Consider the following 17,471-nt stretch of genomic DNA (forward strand, 5'->3'; position numbering starts at 1 on the left):
ACCACCCAGAAAGGCACTCCTCACAGGAAACTTTCTTCCTGCTCTCAGAGGAGCTATCCACTTCAACAACTCCCAAGTTCCACAAACACTCTGTGTTCAGTTTTGCAGTATTTGTTCCTGACCACAAATTCATAGGCCAGGAAATACACAGTCATTTATAGGAAAAAGATAAAAGCTTAGGGATACAAAGTAACAGAGGGTATTATTTTTTTTTCTTATCTCCTTGCATAGAACTCTCTCACAGACACATTTTTTAAATATGCAATACTAATACAAATTTTAATGTTGGAAAATGACTTCCACGAATTCATCTGGTAGTGACTTCTTATCCTGGGATGAGAGAACAGCCTTGGAGCCACAGCTGATAGACTAGGATCCCTTAGTGGATCCCTTTTCTCTGGAAACCCCCAAGATTGCTTACCTCTGGAATGTACTGCTTTGGAATCCCACGGAGGCTACAGTAGTATTGGAGATGTTCCCAGCCAGTCAGGAGCTCATCCAGGGCATCCTGCTGTGGACAGTAGCCAAAGAGGATGCCCACTTTGCCAGCAGAAGTCAGATCCACCATATCTCTGCACACACAAGTAGAACAGGCTGACAAAAGGCTTTATAAATATATATCAAGACATCCCTTAGATCTGACTCATGGAGATATATGTTTGGTTGTTTTTTTTTTTTTTTTTTTTTTGAGACAGTGTTTCTCTGTGTAGCTTTTCCCCTTTCCTGGAACTCACTCTGTAACCCAAGCTGACCTTGAACTCACAGGTATCTGCCTGCCTCTGCTTCCCAAGTGCTGGGATATATTGTTTATAATCAAAGAAATAAAACTTACCTGAAGATCAGAGGACAGAGCGAGTCACAGAGTTAGCCATAGAGGTTCAGGCAGTTGTAGACTGCCTGGTATAAGAAATACAGAGCCAAATACAGGGGTGCAAGCTATAGATATCAGAGCAATAGTGATAGCCACCAAACTAATCTTAGCTCACCACACTGCCATCACTTCCCAAGAGAACTTCTTTCTGTCTAACCTGTGCTTTTATTGCCTTCCTGTTCTGCCTTCTCATTGGCTCTTAACCTAGTCACCTCACTTCCTCATCACTGCCTGTTTATTCAGACCTCCATGTCTCTGTGGTTGATACTGGGATTAAAGGCATGTGTCATCACACTTGGCTGTGCCCTTGAACACATAGAGACTCTGCCTGCCATGTGACCGGATTAAGGGTGTGGGCTACCACTACCTGACTTCTGTTTATGGCTGGCTATGACCTCTGATCTCCATCAAACTTTATTTATTAACATACAAATAAAATATCACATTTCAGCACAAATAAAATATCACAACAGGCAGTGGTGTCACACACCTTTAATCCTAGCACCCAGGAGGCAGAGATCCATCTGGACCTTTGTGAGTTCAAGGTCACACTAGGCTACATGAGATTAATCCAGTCTAAGAAAGAAACAGAGCCAGGCAGTGGTGGCACACACCTTTAACCCTAGTATTTGGGAAGCTCACATACCATTAATCCCAGCACTAGGAAGGTTGAGATAGGAAGTGAAATGGCTGGGCAGAGAAAAGCATATAAGGTAGGAGGAGACAGGAATTCAGGCCCTTTGTGGCTGAGGACTCAGGAGCATTCAGTCTTAGGATCCATGGAGACAGGATTGGCTGAGGAGATGGCAAGGTGAGAAGTGGCTGTAGCTTGTCTCCTCTGATCTTTCTGCATTTACCCCAATATCTGGCTCCAGGTTTTTATTATAAGACCATTTAGGATTCTGGCAACACTGACTCATCCATCTCAATTGTTCTACTGTGTTTCCTATAGCTAACAATTTTGCACAAACTATTTTCATCTAATGACAAATGAAGGGTACCAGAAAATGCCACACCAAAATGTGTATTTTGGCACATGGACTATTCAGCTAAAGGTAACAGCTTACTTAAACCAGCAAACTCTGAGAAAGCTATTTTATCTTTCACCAGCTCCATAATAAAGAGTTCACAAACTTCCCCTTTGTAAAGGACATGCCAACTTGCAAAGATATCTCTGCACTTGCTTCTTACAGTGACTGCTCTGCTCACCTAGAAATATAAGGAGAAGAGGTGAATTTACCAGACACTTTCTCTCTTCTCCAGAACTCACCTTCTCACCCAAAGCTCCAAACCCCTTTCCATTTGATAATACCTGTGATAAGCCTTTCTCTTCTAATCCATCATTTGATCCTTCCTCTCTTCTGCCCTTCTGTGGTGGTTTAAATGAAAATGGCCCCCAAAGGGAGTGGTACTATTAGGAGCTGTGGCTTTGTTGGAGTAGATATGGCCTTGTTAGAGGAAGTGTGTCACTGTGGGGTTGGGCTTTGAAGTCTCTTCTGCTCAAGCTTTGCTCAGTGTGACCCTAAGATCATTTCCTGTTGCCTGCAAGATGTAGGACTCTCAGCTACTTCACCAGCACCATGTCTGTGTGCATGCCACTGTGTTCCCCACCATAATGATAATGGACTGACCCTCTGAAATTGTAATCCAGCCACCCCAATTGTAAGAGTACATTATAAGAGTAGTCATGGTGTCTCTTCACAGAAATAGAAAGCCTAACTAAGAAACCTTCCTTCCATCTTTTCTTTTCCATTAGTTTCTTTTTCTATAGTTACATATATATGTATATATATAATTACATATAATGCATAATTATTCTTTGTAAACCTCTTGTTTGTATATATGCAATTAAATATGCCTTTGTTGGTTTAATTACCAGGGCCATAGCAAAGAACCTAAGATGGTAGAGTACAAAACTTTCTTTCCTCCCAGTAGCAACCCATGAGTCCAGCATACTCATGGGTTTATGTGTGTATGAATGTGTAGGTGTGTATATGTGTGTGTAGGTGTATGTGTATATGTGTGTCTGTCACTGAGCTTCATATTTAGCACATATGTTCTTAATAAATGGCTATCACAGTAATATTTCCACAAAAAACTACTGTAAATAATTAATGTATCAACCCTTAAAATTTCAGTTAAAGGTTTTATAATTCAATTTAATTATAACAAGTGTACATAAACTTTCACTGAATATATGAAAAGTAGAAAGAGTTAACAGGCCCAATTGCAAAGGTCATCACAAGCTTCCATACGTCACTGTCCTCCCTTTCACTGTGCTACCATTGGGATGGACGCGCACCAACGTGACAGACTTGCTATGACTGATTGCTGTGGATATTGCTCTGTATTAATAAAATGCTGATTGGCCAGTAGCCAGGCAGGAAGTAGGCAGGACAAGCAGAGAAGAGAATTCTGGGAACAGGAAGGCTGAGTCAGGAGACACTGCCAGCTGCTGCCATGAGTACCAACATGTAAGATCCTGGTAAGCCATGAGCCATGTAGCAAGGTATAGATTTATAGAAATGGGTTAATTTAAGAACTAGATAGCTAGAAGCCTGAGCCATTAGGCCAAACAGTTTAAATAATATGAGTCTGTGCATATATTTTATAAGTGGGCTGCGGGACTGCCAGGGCTTGGTGGGAGATCGAGAGAAACTTTCCAGTTACAACTGATCTAACAGCTAAGTCCAGCATGTAGGGCAGGTTTGTACTGTGTGCTCTAGTTTTATTTCACAGTGTGCCCTGTCAGGTACCCACCAGTGACAGGACCAGCAAGACTAATCTCACTCACTTCCAGTCTAACAAACCCTTTCTAGTCTTCATGCCAAGCTTCAGGAGCATTGATGTTCTTGTGTTTTGTGACTTTACCTCTGTCAGAATGTCACAGAGTTGAAAGCATGCCATGGATGCTTTCACTTAACAACATACACTTAAGCTTACTTCATGCTTATTAGGATCCTGCCTTCACTCCTTGGGATCTTGTGTCTTATGCCATCAATGGGCACTGGTGACTACATAAGCACAGCATGGTCACACAATCTGCACCTTTAAAAAGCCACATGTGGACCCCGCCCTCTCCCTCTGTTCTCTCTCTCTCTCTGCTCTTCCCTCTCTCTCTGTTCCCTCTCTGCTCCCTGCCCTCTGCTCTGCTCCTTCCATCTTTCTTTCTCCCCAGGCCTGGCTCTTCCCCCTCCTATTCCCTCCTTCCTTCTAATAAAGCTCTTTGTAACTCTGGTAGTTGTGGCCATGTCCAGTGACTTTTCTGCCAGTAGCCAGCACTACCACCAGCGCCATTTACATATCAGTGCTCTCCAGGATGCATGTGAAACCCCTGAATTTAGACTTTGGAAGCTAGTCTTCTAAGCAATGGTATTAAGAGGTAGTACCTTTAAAAGAAGGATTAGGTCATAAACACTGGGATCTCAAAAAGCAGGTGATTGTGATATTTAATAAGAATCAACTTGACTGAATTAAGAATAATAATAAAAGAGGTCATGCATTTGAAATAAGTAATGAGGAGTATTTTAGGAGGGTTGAGGTGGGGAGAAATAGTGTAATTATATTCTAATTAAAAAAACAAAAAGGAAAAATAATAATAATAAATAAATTAGATCTATAGACATTGGGAAAGTGTTACTTCTGAGTGTGTCTGCGAGAGTGTTTCCAGAAAAGCCCTGGTTCAGGGAAGCACACTTAAAGCAGCAGGTTACCATCCCACCTGCTTGAGAGTCAGATGAAACAGCGAGACAAAAGAAATGAATTCACCTTTCTCTCTCTTCCTCTCTCTCCCCTCTCTCTCCTCCTCCTTCCCTCCATCTTTTTCTTCCTTGTTTCTTCCCTCTTCTTCTCTCCTTGTCTCTTCCCCTCTCATCTTCCCTCCCATCCTTTCCTTCCCTGAGCTGGTATACCCTTTCCCTTTTCCCTCTGGCATGAGAGCACTGTGAGAACACTCTGGACTTTAGAGGGCAGAGGTAGAACCAGCTGATCACTGGGTTTTCAGATGAGAACTACAACACCAATTTCCTTGGCTCTGGGTTTGAGGACTTGAACTGAATCACTCTACTGGCACCCCTGAGTCTCCACTTTATGAATGGCAAATAGCTTGTTGTAGGACTTCTCAGGCTCCATAATCACATGGGCAAATTCTCGCAATAGAATATATCTCCTCTCTCTTCTTTCCCCTCTTCCCTCCTTCCTCTTCCTTCCCTACCATACCTTAAAGTATTCTGACTGGTTCTTTATCCTTATAAAGGCCACCTGGGGCGAAATCATAGTACAGCTCTTCCTTCTACCATGGAAAAACAGCAATAAATCCTCATCTCTAAAGCAGGCAGTCTTCACCCAACCCATGTCTGGTAGGATCTTCTTCCTCTAGTGTGCAATAATACTGTGATTGTTTCACAATCATTCTCATGATGTGTGTGTCCTTTACTCATTCTTGCATAGGAAATGAGACTGTCAAGGAGGATGTCCTCTTGAATTTGTAGTCTGATAAACAATGAATACATTTTACATCATGACTCACCACAGGGTATTTGTTTGTCTCATGCAAAAATGCAAAGGTTGAATGAAAATATAAGTTTCAAGAATCCTTGTATATTTAGTTACTAACTTGGGAAAACCTAATAGGGAGATAACTCAATAGAATTATATACGTATGTATATTTATAATCATGTTTGTGTATGTGTGTGTTATCTGTAGTTGCAAGCATGTTAGTTTAAATTCATTATCAGAGTTGAGGTCAATCTGGGATTTGGTTTTTTGAAAGCCTAAAATGTTTTATAACTAAAAGGAAATCAAATACTTAATTAAAACTATTCAGAGAGTCTTGGCCCATGAAACATTGACAACTGGATCAAATGCAGGACACCTCCAGGTAAAGTGTAGCAATGGTACCAGTGGTAGGCATGGGTCCAAAGAGAAGGAAACTTCATTGTGATAAGAAATGTGGTCTCATCTTCCTGAAACTCAGGTCATTGTGACAGATGACAATGAGATGCGGAAAATGGTTCCTGAGAGGCTAAGGTGCTAAGCAGAACTGATATTATTCTTTAGAGATAAAAAGAAGATGTGGGTCTACAGAGTCAGACAAGGCCAGATGAGCCCATACACAGGAGAAAATGAAGGGAATCTGTAACTGAGGCTCTCTTACCTGGGGACAGTGATGGGAGGGACATAAGAAAATGACAGCCTAGTGTCCCAATCCCACCAAACGCAAAACTCCTCTGTGAAGTGGGATCACTAGATACTAATGGAAACAGCAGTGGTAAAGGCATCAGCCATGATGAAACCTTGCCCTTGAAATTTATGCAAGGAATTAGAGCTTGTTACTATGGATAATTGAGTCAAATGGAAAATCCAGGAAGTTCAAACTTGTTTACTTGATCTCAATATTTGAGAAATGTAATGCTTTATAAGCTCTGTGCAACCTCAAATATTTTACTATCACTACAGAAAATATTAGAAAGAATTATTTTTCCTTTTACCAAAAAGGTTTAGTAAAAAAAAAAAAATATGGACTATCTTGATCTGGAACAAAAAAGAAATGAGACAAAGTAAACCTATATCATAAGGAATAGCAGAACAAAGATTAAAGGAATAGATAAAATAGAAAAGACAAAATAACAACAAAAACCTTCAAAGACACAAGTTAATTCTTGGAGAAACAAAAACTCCAAACTTAGCTACACTGGCCAAGAAAAATAAAAATAAAACAAATAGCAACAACAATAACAAACAAAGATTCACATGATAAAATTGCAACAAACATTTCTATTATGATATAGAAGCAAAGAGGTTTATGGTAAAGCAGTACTCAAATCCTTGTGGGGATAAATTCATAGTGGATGAACAGGTACCTAAGAATAAACAAACAACTGAATTGTTTGGATGGGGTAAAACAAACTTTTTTTAATCAGGTGCACAAGGAATTAGGTTGAACAAGAACTCTTTAAAGTGCTCCAATTTAACCCCAGGACCAACCAAATAATTTCAGTAGTGAGTTCTAATGAATGTTTGAAGACAAACATCAATCCTTCAGTCTGTTTCAAACAAAGAAAAGACAAATACAACTCTGAGCAAATTTCCTAAAAATCCTAACAGCCTGGTAATGGATCCAAGGACATGAGAAGGAAAGAAAAGTCTGTGATTTATTAGAACTGTAGACATACGAATTCTTGCAAAATGCACACTCTCATCAACTAACAATGGGGTTATGCCCCAGTAAACTAAATGTGAACTGAAAATATCATAAATCAAAAATGCTTTTACTGCCAGCTGTGTTGACACATTTCAATAAGTCTAGCACTTCAGAGGTAAAGGCAAGACAATCATGAGCTCAAGACCAGCCTGGGCTATTTATCAAGCTCCAGTCTATTGTAAGAAGATTCTGCTCCAGGGATGGGAGGGGGGAATGCATTACTACTTTTCAATTGCTCAATGAATGAACAAAATAGCTCCAACTGGTCTACCTTAAACATTTTTAGTACTCAAATTAGCCTACAGTTGAGCACTGTGGAAGTATTATTACTGCATATTATTAGCCTTGGAAGAGATGAAAATTCAAAATATAGTTTCTAATGAATGCATATTTCTTTTGGACCATCATAGAATTGAAAAACTATGTTTGGAATCTAGTAAGTAGGAAACCATGTGTACAAGTAAATCAACCCCAGTAATACTCAAGGAAAAATAGATATAAGAAAGTAAGATAAACCCAAGGAAGACAAAGTTAGTTCAGTATGCTAAAATTAATCCTTATATACTGAATTAATAAAGGACAAACACCATTTAAAAATACCACATTTGACAAAATCTCAATTAGAAATAAAACAGGTTTATTATATGATACTATCTATAGGAACTTCTCCATTTATATGGTCCATGTATATAGATAGACAGATCTATAGAGGCAAAAATAGATTCATGATAATTGATGGCCAGGGAAGGGACTGGCGAAGGAGAAAGACTAATGTGTGCAGAGTCTATTTAGAAGGTGATAAAAAATATTCTGAGGTTAAATACTAAAAATCATCATGCATCCATGGTTCTACCATGGCTGGGGACTGTGCTGAAGTCCAGCTACATTGCCACCAAAGGTCACCTAGAGGCCAAGGTTAGGGCCAAATCCATTCCCACCTGAGTGGCCAGTCCCTCTACCCAGAGCCAGGATGTTGACCTGCCCCAAGCTGCTGCTGAGGGCAATGTGTGGATCCATGGTCCAGCTGTAGCTGGGGTCTGTGTGAATGTCTGTGGCCTGTGTCCTCTCAGGAGGCCATAAGAACCATGTGAGATGCAGAGGGCCATGCTGAGCTGGCCACACCCTTTGCTAGCCCTGGAAAAGCTAGCTTTACCTCTTACTGGACCCTATAACAGGAGAGCTGGCCCCTGCGCGCTGGAGAGATGGCCCCCACCCCTCACCAAAGCCAAGGTGAACCGACCCTGAGGGCATACGTCTAGGGGAGCTGACTCCACCCCTTCACCTGAGGTAGGTGGCCCCAGGAGCCCTGGACTGAGCTTCCATCCAGGCCCACAGCCTGTCCTTGGGTTGACCCACCTTAGCATCTACCCCATCTAGGACCTGCTGGAGTGACCTAGTGAAGGGAACCTATCCTGTGGAATGAAACCCACAAGATCTCCAAGACTTGTGGCATCCACAGGATATCCAGAGGAGTTCTGATGAGGATTAATTGATGATGGTATACCAGAAATCAGAGGCCTTGAACCAGACCGGTGACTCATTGCAATAAATATTTGCCAGTAAAACAAATGAAACAAAGAAATATACTATATGGTAGGCTGAAGCCTCCTTTGCTGCCAGGACAAACAAAGAGATGTTGGAGAAGCAGGAAAGAAGAGATTTTTCTGTTGTTGATTTTGTCTTGTTTTGGTTTGGTTTGGTTTTGCTTTGGCTCTTGTTTGCTTGCTTGCTTACTTTGATTTGTTTCCTTATGTGTGTATGGGGAGGTGTGCTCTGGATAAGGGAGGGATTTGGGGGGACTTGAAGGTGAAAAGAATTGGGGTGTATGATGTGAAACTCCAAAAGAGTCAATAAAGAAGTTTTTTTTAAAAAAAAAAAAAAACCATCATGCATTTTTATGAATATAACCATTTCAATGTTACACTTAAGATTATAAATTCTGAAGTATGTAGATTTAATCAAAATTAACCAAAACATGGGGGAAGCAAGGAGTGGGTACTGAGAGAAGGAGAGGTAGGGGGAACTGTGGTTGGTATGTAAAATTTGAAAATAACTTTTTTAAATTAAAAAAAAGATCAGTACACAATGTTCTATAGAAGTATTTGTATCCCTTCATACCTGCATTATATAGATGGTTCTTCATGCTTGTACCAATAATGCTCATTCCAATACTTGTCAATAGTATGAAGGAAAAAAATCATCATAGCATGCAACAGTGTGGGTACTAATTACTTCACCAGTGGAAATTATGGAAAAGAAGCTTCTCATAAAAGACTTATTGAGTAGCCAGCCAATAACTGGTCCAATTTGAGGCCAACACCACAAAAGGGAGCCCATGACTAAAAGTGCCTGGAGGGTCAGGAACCAGATCAGATGTTGGATAACCCAGACACCCAGGATAAAATCAAACATAGCTAGCAAAAAAAAAAAAAAAAAAAAAAAAAAAAAAAAAAAAAAAAAAAAAAAAAAAACTATAATCAATGAAATGATTTCTAATGATATTCTGCTATACTCATAGATCAGTGCCTAGCCTAATTATCATCAGAGAGGCTTTATTAAGCAACAGATAGGATCAGATGCAGAGACCCACAGCCAAACATTAGGTGCAACTCAAGGAGCCCCACAGAAGAGGGGAAGGAAAGATTGTAGGAGCCAGAGGATTCAAGGACACCATGAGAACATGGCCACAGAATCAACTAAGCAGGGCTCATAGGGGATCCCAGAGACTGAAGCAGCAATCACAGAGTCTTCATGTGTCTGAGACAGGTCTCTTGAACATATATTATGGTTGCTAGCTTGGTGTTCTTGAGGGACTCCTAACAGTGCGAGAGCAGGGTATCTCTGACTCTTTTACCTGCTCTTGGGACCCTTTTCTTCCTACTGAGTTGCCTATCCAGCCTTGATAGGAGGGTATTTGCCTAGTCTTATTGTAACTTGTTGTGCCATGTTTGGTTGATAACTGTGGGAGGCCTGGTCTTTTCTGAAGGGAAAGGGAGGAGGAATGGATCTGGAGGAGAGGCAAGAAGTTGGTGGGGGGGGGGTTGCTCGGAGGAGTGAAGAGAGGGCAAACTGTGGTCAGGAAGTAATATATGAGAGAAGAATAAATTTAAGAAAATCACATTCTAATTTAAGAGGAACTGTAGTCGGGATGTAATGTATGAGAGAAGAATAAATTTTGAAAAACTAGTTTAAGAGATGTCTCCTGTTACTACAATAAACATGTTATTTTGACCACAATACATGTGATTTATAAAGTTAAAAAAGGAAGCTGTGAAGAAAATTAATAGAAAAGTAACATTTCAAATAAAGTATTGATTTCAAGAGAAAACCTGTTTTAAAAAAGAGTAAGAACATACAGAGGAAAACATTAAAGATATAGAAATGAACAACAGAACTTCTAGGACTGGACAGCATAGTGTCTAGAATAAAACAGCTCATGGGAATGAGAATAATTAAAGGCCCCAGGTACTAGAAAAGGAGCTGGAAACAGAACAAGAAAAATTCAGACAAGCATGAATGCAGAAAGAACAAGGAAAGAAAACAGCTCCACAGTTGCCTGTGTGTAACCACAGTATCATAAAGAGAAGGGGGACAAGAAAGGACATGGATTTGAACAAATAATTTACACATTTGAAGGCAACTATGGTGTGCTACCCAAACCCAACAAAACCCAAATAGGATAAACACAAAGAACCCACATTTAGAACATCTGTGCCGAATGACTAGAAATAAAATCTTCTCTTTAAAAAAAAATGAAAAAATTATAATTTCATTTTAATTGAACCTACAGCAAAAATAATCTATGATAGTTAGTCAAGAGAATATTTGGTTTGAAGGAGAAAGTGACAGAGATTCTGAGGACCATTCATTAACATATTTCCTGGTAATGGTTATAAAATACATAACATTATAAATATTCACCAAATTATATAATTATTATGTGAAGGAATTATGTGGCTTAATTTTAAAGTTAATGTTTTAAGGATTGTTGCTAACATCTGTGTGTTAATTTGTAAAACATCTGCCTCAATCTTTGAAGTTAAGAAGGTTTTACTAAGATTCTTCTATAGTTGTCAACTTCAAAGCACTCAGGCAATTAAAGATAGGTTTCATTTAACTCTCTGACCAACTTGGAGATATGGAACACACATATTCAATATTCTCATTGTTACAGACTCCAGACACTTTCTGCCTCTGTCCTGTCCTTGGTCAGTATGTACTCTCTGTATTTGATATTGTTGAGCTCTAGAACATGGAAATAGCTTGGTACAGGTGAACCAGTGTACTCCTGGGACCCAGCTACAGAATGAGCCTGCTATCTTCTTATCGTCACAGGTACCATTACCCCTTGCAGTGATGGCTGCTTTATTTCTACTCAGATACTATAAAACTAAGATCATGATTTCACAATGAACCAAAGCAGAGAAGTTTTTTTCCATATTCCCAGAGCAGGGCATGTTCCTTCTGATGTGCAGTTAAAATTGTTGCATTTCCTTTGTAGTTAGTAGAAGCTCCTTATTGGATAACACTTTCTTACAGGACAAAAAAAATATATTTTTTTCTGTTTTATTTAAAAAAAAAATACTTTAGATAAAACTCAGGGCTTTCAAAATACTAGGCAAGTGCTTTACTACTGAGCTATACCCCAAGCCCCAAGATGTGCAGCAGTTACTCTGAAATGATATCTACATTTGCAAATAGTTTGGTAGATTGTGTGTAGAGAAGATGCACAGTCTATTGCACTACAGCACAGCCAGCACTCAAGCCACACTAGTGGCGTGCCAAGTCAAGCATACTGCATTTTTCCTACCTGCATTTCATTAGCTTGATTTTTTGATATCTTATTTATTTTTATTCTGCATGTATAAACATTTTGCCTAAATGTATGTCTATGCATGCAGTGTCAACAGAAGCTAGAAAAGGGTATCAGATGCGTTGGAACTGGAGTTATAGATGGTGGTGAGCTGCCATGTGGGCACTGGGGAAAGAAACCTCTAAGAAAGCAGTCAGTGGTCTTAACTGCTGAACAATCTCTCTGGGCCCTCTATAACATTTTTCTTATCTGAATTTTGGGCAAAGTAAGGATTTAGGAAGATCAAGAACTATAGTTAAAGTCTGGGTGATCAGAACCGCTTTTCAGTAGTGTGGTACGCTGGTCTGTGTGGAGACACCATAGGTACAGTCTTTTGCAGATCTAAATACAAAAGGATGTGGTAGGTGAATGCAGCTTGAGCAAAGCAGGAGTTAATGGCCCATCCAGAGATCATCTTAGCTGAAGAAGATGAGCTTATTTATTTAAGTCCTTTCATCTAACTCCAAGGGATGCTAACCACACACTTCTTAAATCAGAATCACCGTCAGTCATATTTATGCTATTAGAAAATGTCCCCATCCATTTCATAGTTTCCACACGTTTGCACTTGGTTATCTCAGCCTAATAGAGAAGGTCATAACATTCTGTATGCTTTATGCTTCAGCACCACTTGGAAAGACAAGACATTTTTCAGTGTTGGATCTGACATAAAAATGAACTTCAAGTGGCTTTTATCATGATGCATTCCAACTGGCTTTTTTCTCTTTAATTAATGGCACAACAGTTCAAAAAACCCTAGAAATTAAATACAAACTCAGAAGAACACTCTGAGAGGTCTTTGCCAAGAACCTTCTCACTCCAGGCATTTAATTTCCTTTATATTATCAGCAGTCTGTAAACTGTCAAATAGTTAATGAGAGCAAAAGGCTGTTCAGTGGACCTAGCATGATTTGCTTTCCAGCATTTCAGCATTTGCACCTTGCTTGCTTTTCAAACACTTGCTTAACCTTTCCAATGCCCACATTTATCTACAGGTTTAACCCCAAATTTGCCATACACTTTATGTTCAGGTAACCAGGTCTGATCTGATGGAGTGTTATGTGTGTCTTCACAGATGCCACAAAGTAACTGAAACTATATGACCAGGCTTCAGAGAGCTGTACCCTCAATAGTAGTTTGATACTGTTTCAAAGAGAATATGGTATATCCATGATGCTTTGCTTATTAAATATAGATCAAGAATATATAACTTAAGGCTGGAATGCATTCAGATCCTAGGTTTAAGGTACAACTCACACATACACCACCTGTGTTCTCATCTAAGACAGGTAGATTTTCTCAAGTCTCTTAGATAGGTAATTAAATATGAATATACATGCAATAGGAAAGTGCAGTCACTCTTTCAGGGGGTATTTAAACTCTAACTATTTCTGCATTTAACTCCTGTGAACATAGCTAAGAGAAAATACACTAAACTAATTAAATAATCCTTTTAATATAGGGAAGTCATAAACAATAACATTTTCACATTGCTGATGTTTTTCCTGCTATCCCATCAAGAGAATACTATAAATCTGGGAGCAACAAAACATCTCATTAAATTATGCATATGCTTTTTGAATATCAGTTGCAAATTTTCCCATGTGCATTAATTACTGTTCCATTGCTCTAACAAAATACCATGACCAAAGCCAAATTACATAAGGAAAAGTTTATTTTAGCTAATGGTTTTGGGTGGATAGTACATAATAGCAGAGAAAGCATGGTGGCAGGTAAGATCAGGCAGCTGAGAGATCTTTGTTTTGACCACACACAGGAAGCAGAGAGCACAAATGGGAAGTGAGGTGAGGCTATAAGCCCTCACAGCCCACCCCAAGTGCCATGCTTCCTCCCACAAGGCTGCACCTTCTAAAGGTTCCATAGACTCCCAAACAGTAATGCTAATTGGAAACCAGCATTTAAAAACAAGTGAGATGTGAGGAACATTTTATACTCTCTAATATCTTACTAAAGAGAAGACTAGGTTAATATCTCATAGACATATCTTACAAGAAAAAATAAAGATTAATATGCATATCACCTTTTACTCTGTTACAGAATTTTATGGTCTGTTTCTGTGAATCAAGATGTCATCACTTAGTGACACATGAAGGCTGACTTAGAAAATATTAACTTAGTTCCAGTATCTCAGCACCCTTAAGCTAAAAGTACTCCTTCTTGAGGTCAGTGTTAGGGGTTATACAAAGTTATTATCACATTTAACAGTATCTAAAGAAAAAAAACCTGAATGTCACTATTGATGCAGTAGTTTTCAGAACTACATCACACACACACACACACACACACACATATTATTTCCAAAAATATATTATCCAGATTCAGATTATCATATACATATTACTAGTTATACAATAGATACTGCCAAGACAGTTTATTTATTTGTTTTTTTTTAATTATGAGTGTGTGTGTTTGTGTATGTATGTGTGTACGTGCACATGAGCACAGTGTCTGTGGAGGCCAGAAGAGGGCATTAGATCTTCTCCAGCTAGAGTTACAGATGATATGAGCTGTCTGATAAGGGTACTGGGAAGTAAGGCTGGTTCCTCTACAAGAGCAGTTTGTGCTCTTAATCACAGAAGCATTTCTCTAGCCCCAAGAAGTTTCCTAAACTTTAAATGCCTGGTTTTGAATAGTATCAAATTTAAAATTACAGGAAGACCTTTCACATAAAGAAACAAAGTTATCATTTATCAAAAACCAGGAGATTGAAAAAGGCATTTCAACTACTCTGCACCTGCTTGCTTAACACTTCAATGTTGAAACAGAGCCAGGGAAATCAAGATTCTTGTTTTCATTAAAATGGAATATAAAAAGTCCTACATTAGGGGCTACATATGGCTCAGTGGCTAAGAGTGTGTATTGCACTTGTAGATGGCTCAGTTCCCAATACCCACTGGGCAGTTCACAAACATATAATTCCAGATCTAGGGGAATCCAATGCCTCTAGCCTCTCTGGGTACCTGCACACATGTGCATATACCCACAAAGAGATGCAAACATATACACACAATTATAAAATTAAACCTTTAAGAAATTCTATACAAGAAGTATATATTAGTAAACTTTTGTTACTATACAAAAATATCTACACCATCAATGTAACAAAATGGAAGGTTATTTTGGTGCAAAGCTTTGGAGCTTTCAGTCTGTGACAAATTGGCTCATTGTTTTGAACTTTGGTGATGCATCATGATGGGAGAATATGGCAACATACAACCATTCACCTCCTAACAAGAAAACCAGAAAAGAAAGTAGAGGCCAGGGTCCCTCTGTCTCCTTCAAGGATACACCTCAAAGAACAGAAGACCTCCTACTTTTCAAACTTCTTAAGAGTCTCACTATGTCCCAGAAACACGAAGCTGGAGACCAAGCTTTTCCACGGAGTCTTAGGAGAATGCTGAGGATCAAAACACTACCTACAGATCATTCTCTGTCCAGATCTCAGAGTGACTATTTAAAAGGCAAGTTGAAATTAAAGCTGATAAACAGCTTCATCTTTTGTTTATAAACTAGAGGTAAATATGAGACAGAATATTAAAATGCCTTGATTTACAGCATTCTTCAGCATCCCAAAGCTTTGCAAAGATTCCAATTTGCTTGTACTTGGAAAAAATCTAAGAAAAAGAATTTAAATTCAAGTTCATATTTTTTTCTGTAAAGTTTAAAGTGTATAGACACCAAACTAAAATTGTTAGGATGCTGCAAGATGATCTAACTTACAGGACCAGCATGATAAATGTAGACTGTTATTTAGTAGAATGTCACAGGAAGCTAGCTCTATATGTAAAATAATTGCAAACTATGAAATAATTTCATCACCTTTGAAAAACCACAATATTTTCATGTCATTACTAATGATGATACTAAACTCTTTTCATGCTAAATAAATTTGTCAACCATCTACTAAATTTTTGAATAACAAATCTTATATAAAAGTCATAACTTTGTGTCTATCAGTCTCAGAATATACACACATATTTTATTTTTCTGCCCAAAAAAGGACAAGAAAAAAGCACAAACTAGGATATATTTTTCCTCTTAAAAGAAAAGTACTACAGGGAAACCAAGACTAAACATGAAATAAAGTTTAAAAGTAAAAATTGTCTTCTAGCGTCCTTTATTTTCATGTTCTCAGCAAGCAGTCAACACTGAGTGCTTTAGAAACCCTGCTTCTAGTTTCTCACCTCTGTCCACACCTCATTCTGCTATCTCAGACCCTGTACATGAAGCTCCAGAGCCCGGCAGAGACGGTGTGCTCACTTCTACTTCTCTGTCCCTTCCATCGCTCACTTGTGCTTCATGTCTCTACTGTCCTCTGTCTACACATCTGGGAAGGAAAACCAGGCCTGTGGACAAGGGTTGTCACACTGACTCAGTCAGATTTTTACCCCCAACTGGATCCATGCTAAGAGTAACATGTCTAATGATTCTCTAAATTACCTAGAGAATAAAACAAAAACTAACCACAGTGTGATAGCTTGAGTAGGTGTGGTAATGTGATAATGTATAAATCTAAACCCAAGAGCATATTGTTAGGACAGAAAAGAACAAAAGTGTTAGTCTCCAGACTCAGGTTTGGGGGATTAAAAAATGTTTCACTGCTGTTTCTTGAAAGTCAAACTTTTAGAAAATTCAAAGGAACATCACACAATCAACTTGGATTACCATCGCAATGCAAGGGTGGTACTTAATTCACAACATTGGATATTTCATTGAAGAAGATTAAATATACATTTATAACTTTTGTCGTCTGAATTGTATCAAAATGATGGTTCACCCTCCAGAGAGGCAGGTTGATGAGCCCCAGCCCTATGCCTAGAGTTTGGTTTAAGTTTTCAATGTTCAAGTATTAAGTAGAAACAAATAATCATGGAATATTAGTTATTTGATGGAAATAAGATAAGCAATATTTTAAAGACTGAAAATTGACAAAATCAGCATTAACTGTCACATTAAAATTTTTTTAAAACTAGTGATGAGGCCATAGCTTATCCAGAAAGTGCTTGCCTTGTGTGCATGAGACCCTGTGATCAATGTTGGGACTGAAAAAGAAAAAACTTTGTAAAAACATACTTAGTTTAATTATAGCTTTTAAGCATAATTCTGAAAATTCTAGTAAAATTAATCAACAAAATAATTTAAGTGTATGTAAATATTAGAAATTAGAAAGTAGTACCATCATTTTTGTCTCAAAAGTGGACATGTTAAATTAAGAAAAGACAAAGTGAAATAAATGAATTTCATAAAATAGTTGGTAAATTTAAAAATAAATATTAGTTTCCCTATATAGCCAATTTAAAATGTAATAGAAAAATCCAGTCATTACAATATGAATCAAATAAATAACAACAGATGGCCAGCAGAAACAATGGGTAGTATGTATCCTCTGAATGAAGTCTATAGGAAGCAGCTATTGTAAATGGGAAGTCAGGCTGCAGTCCTGAGTGATGAAGCTCAGGTTGGTACACGACCTGATTATCATAGCATTCTTTACATATTTCACAACAGGGAAATGCAGGTTACC

At 38.4% G+C, this 17,471-nt stretch overlaps 1 protein-coding gene across 1 annotated transcript in view; it reads right to left on the reverse strand.

Moving 5' to 3' along the window:
* The window catches only part of Abca13 (ATP binding cassette subfamily A member 13), a 436,683-nt gene that overhangs the window by 61,598 nt on the left and 357,614 nt on the right, over positions 1-17,471 (reverse strand). The window contains exon 56 of the mRNA XM_028891010.2: positions 422-572. Within this exon, the coding sequence (XP_028746843.1) occupies positions 422-572 (151 nt within the window). The remainder of the gene's footprint in view (positions 1-421; positions 573-17,471) is intronic.

The sequence above is a fragment of the Peromyscus leucopus genome, chromosome 10 (assembly GCF_004664715.2).
Source record: "Peromyscus leucopus breed LL Stock chromosome 10, UCI_PerLeu_2.1, whole genome shotgun sequence".
Lineage (NCBI taxonomy): Eukaryota > Metazoa > Chordata > Mammalia > Rodentia > Cricetidae > Peromyscus > Peromyscus leucopus.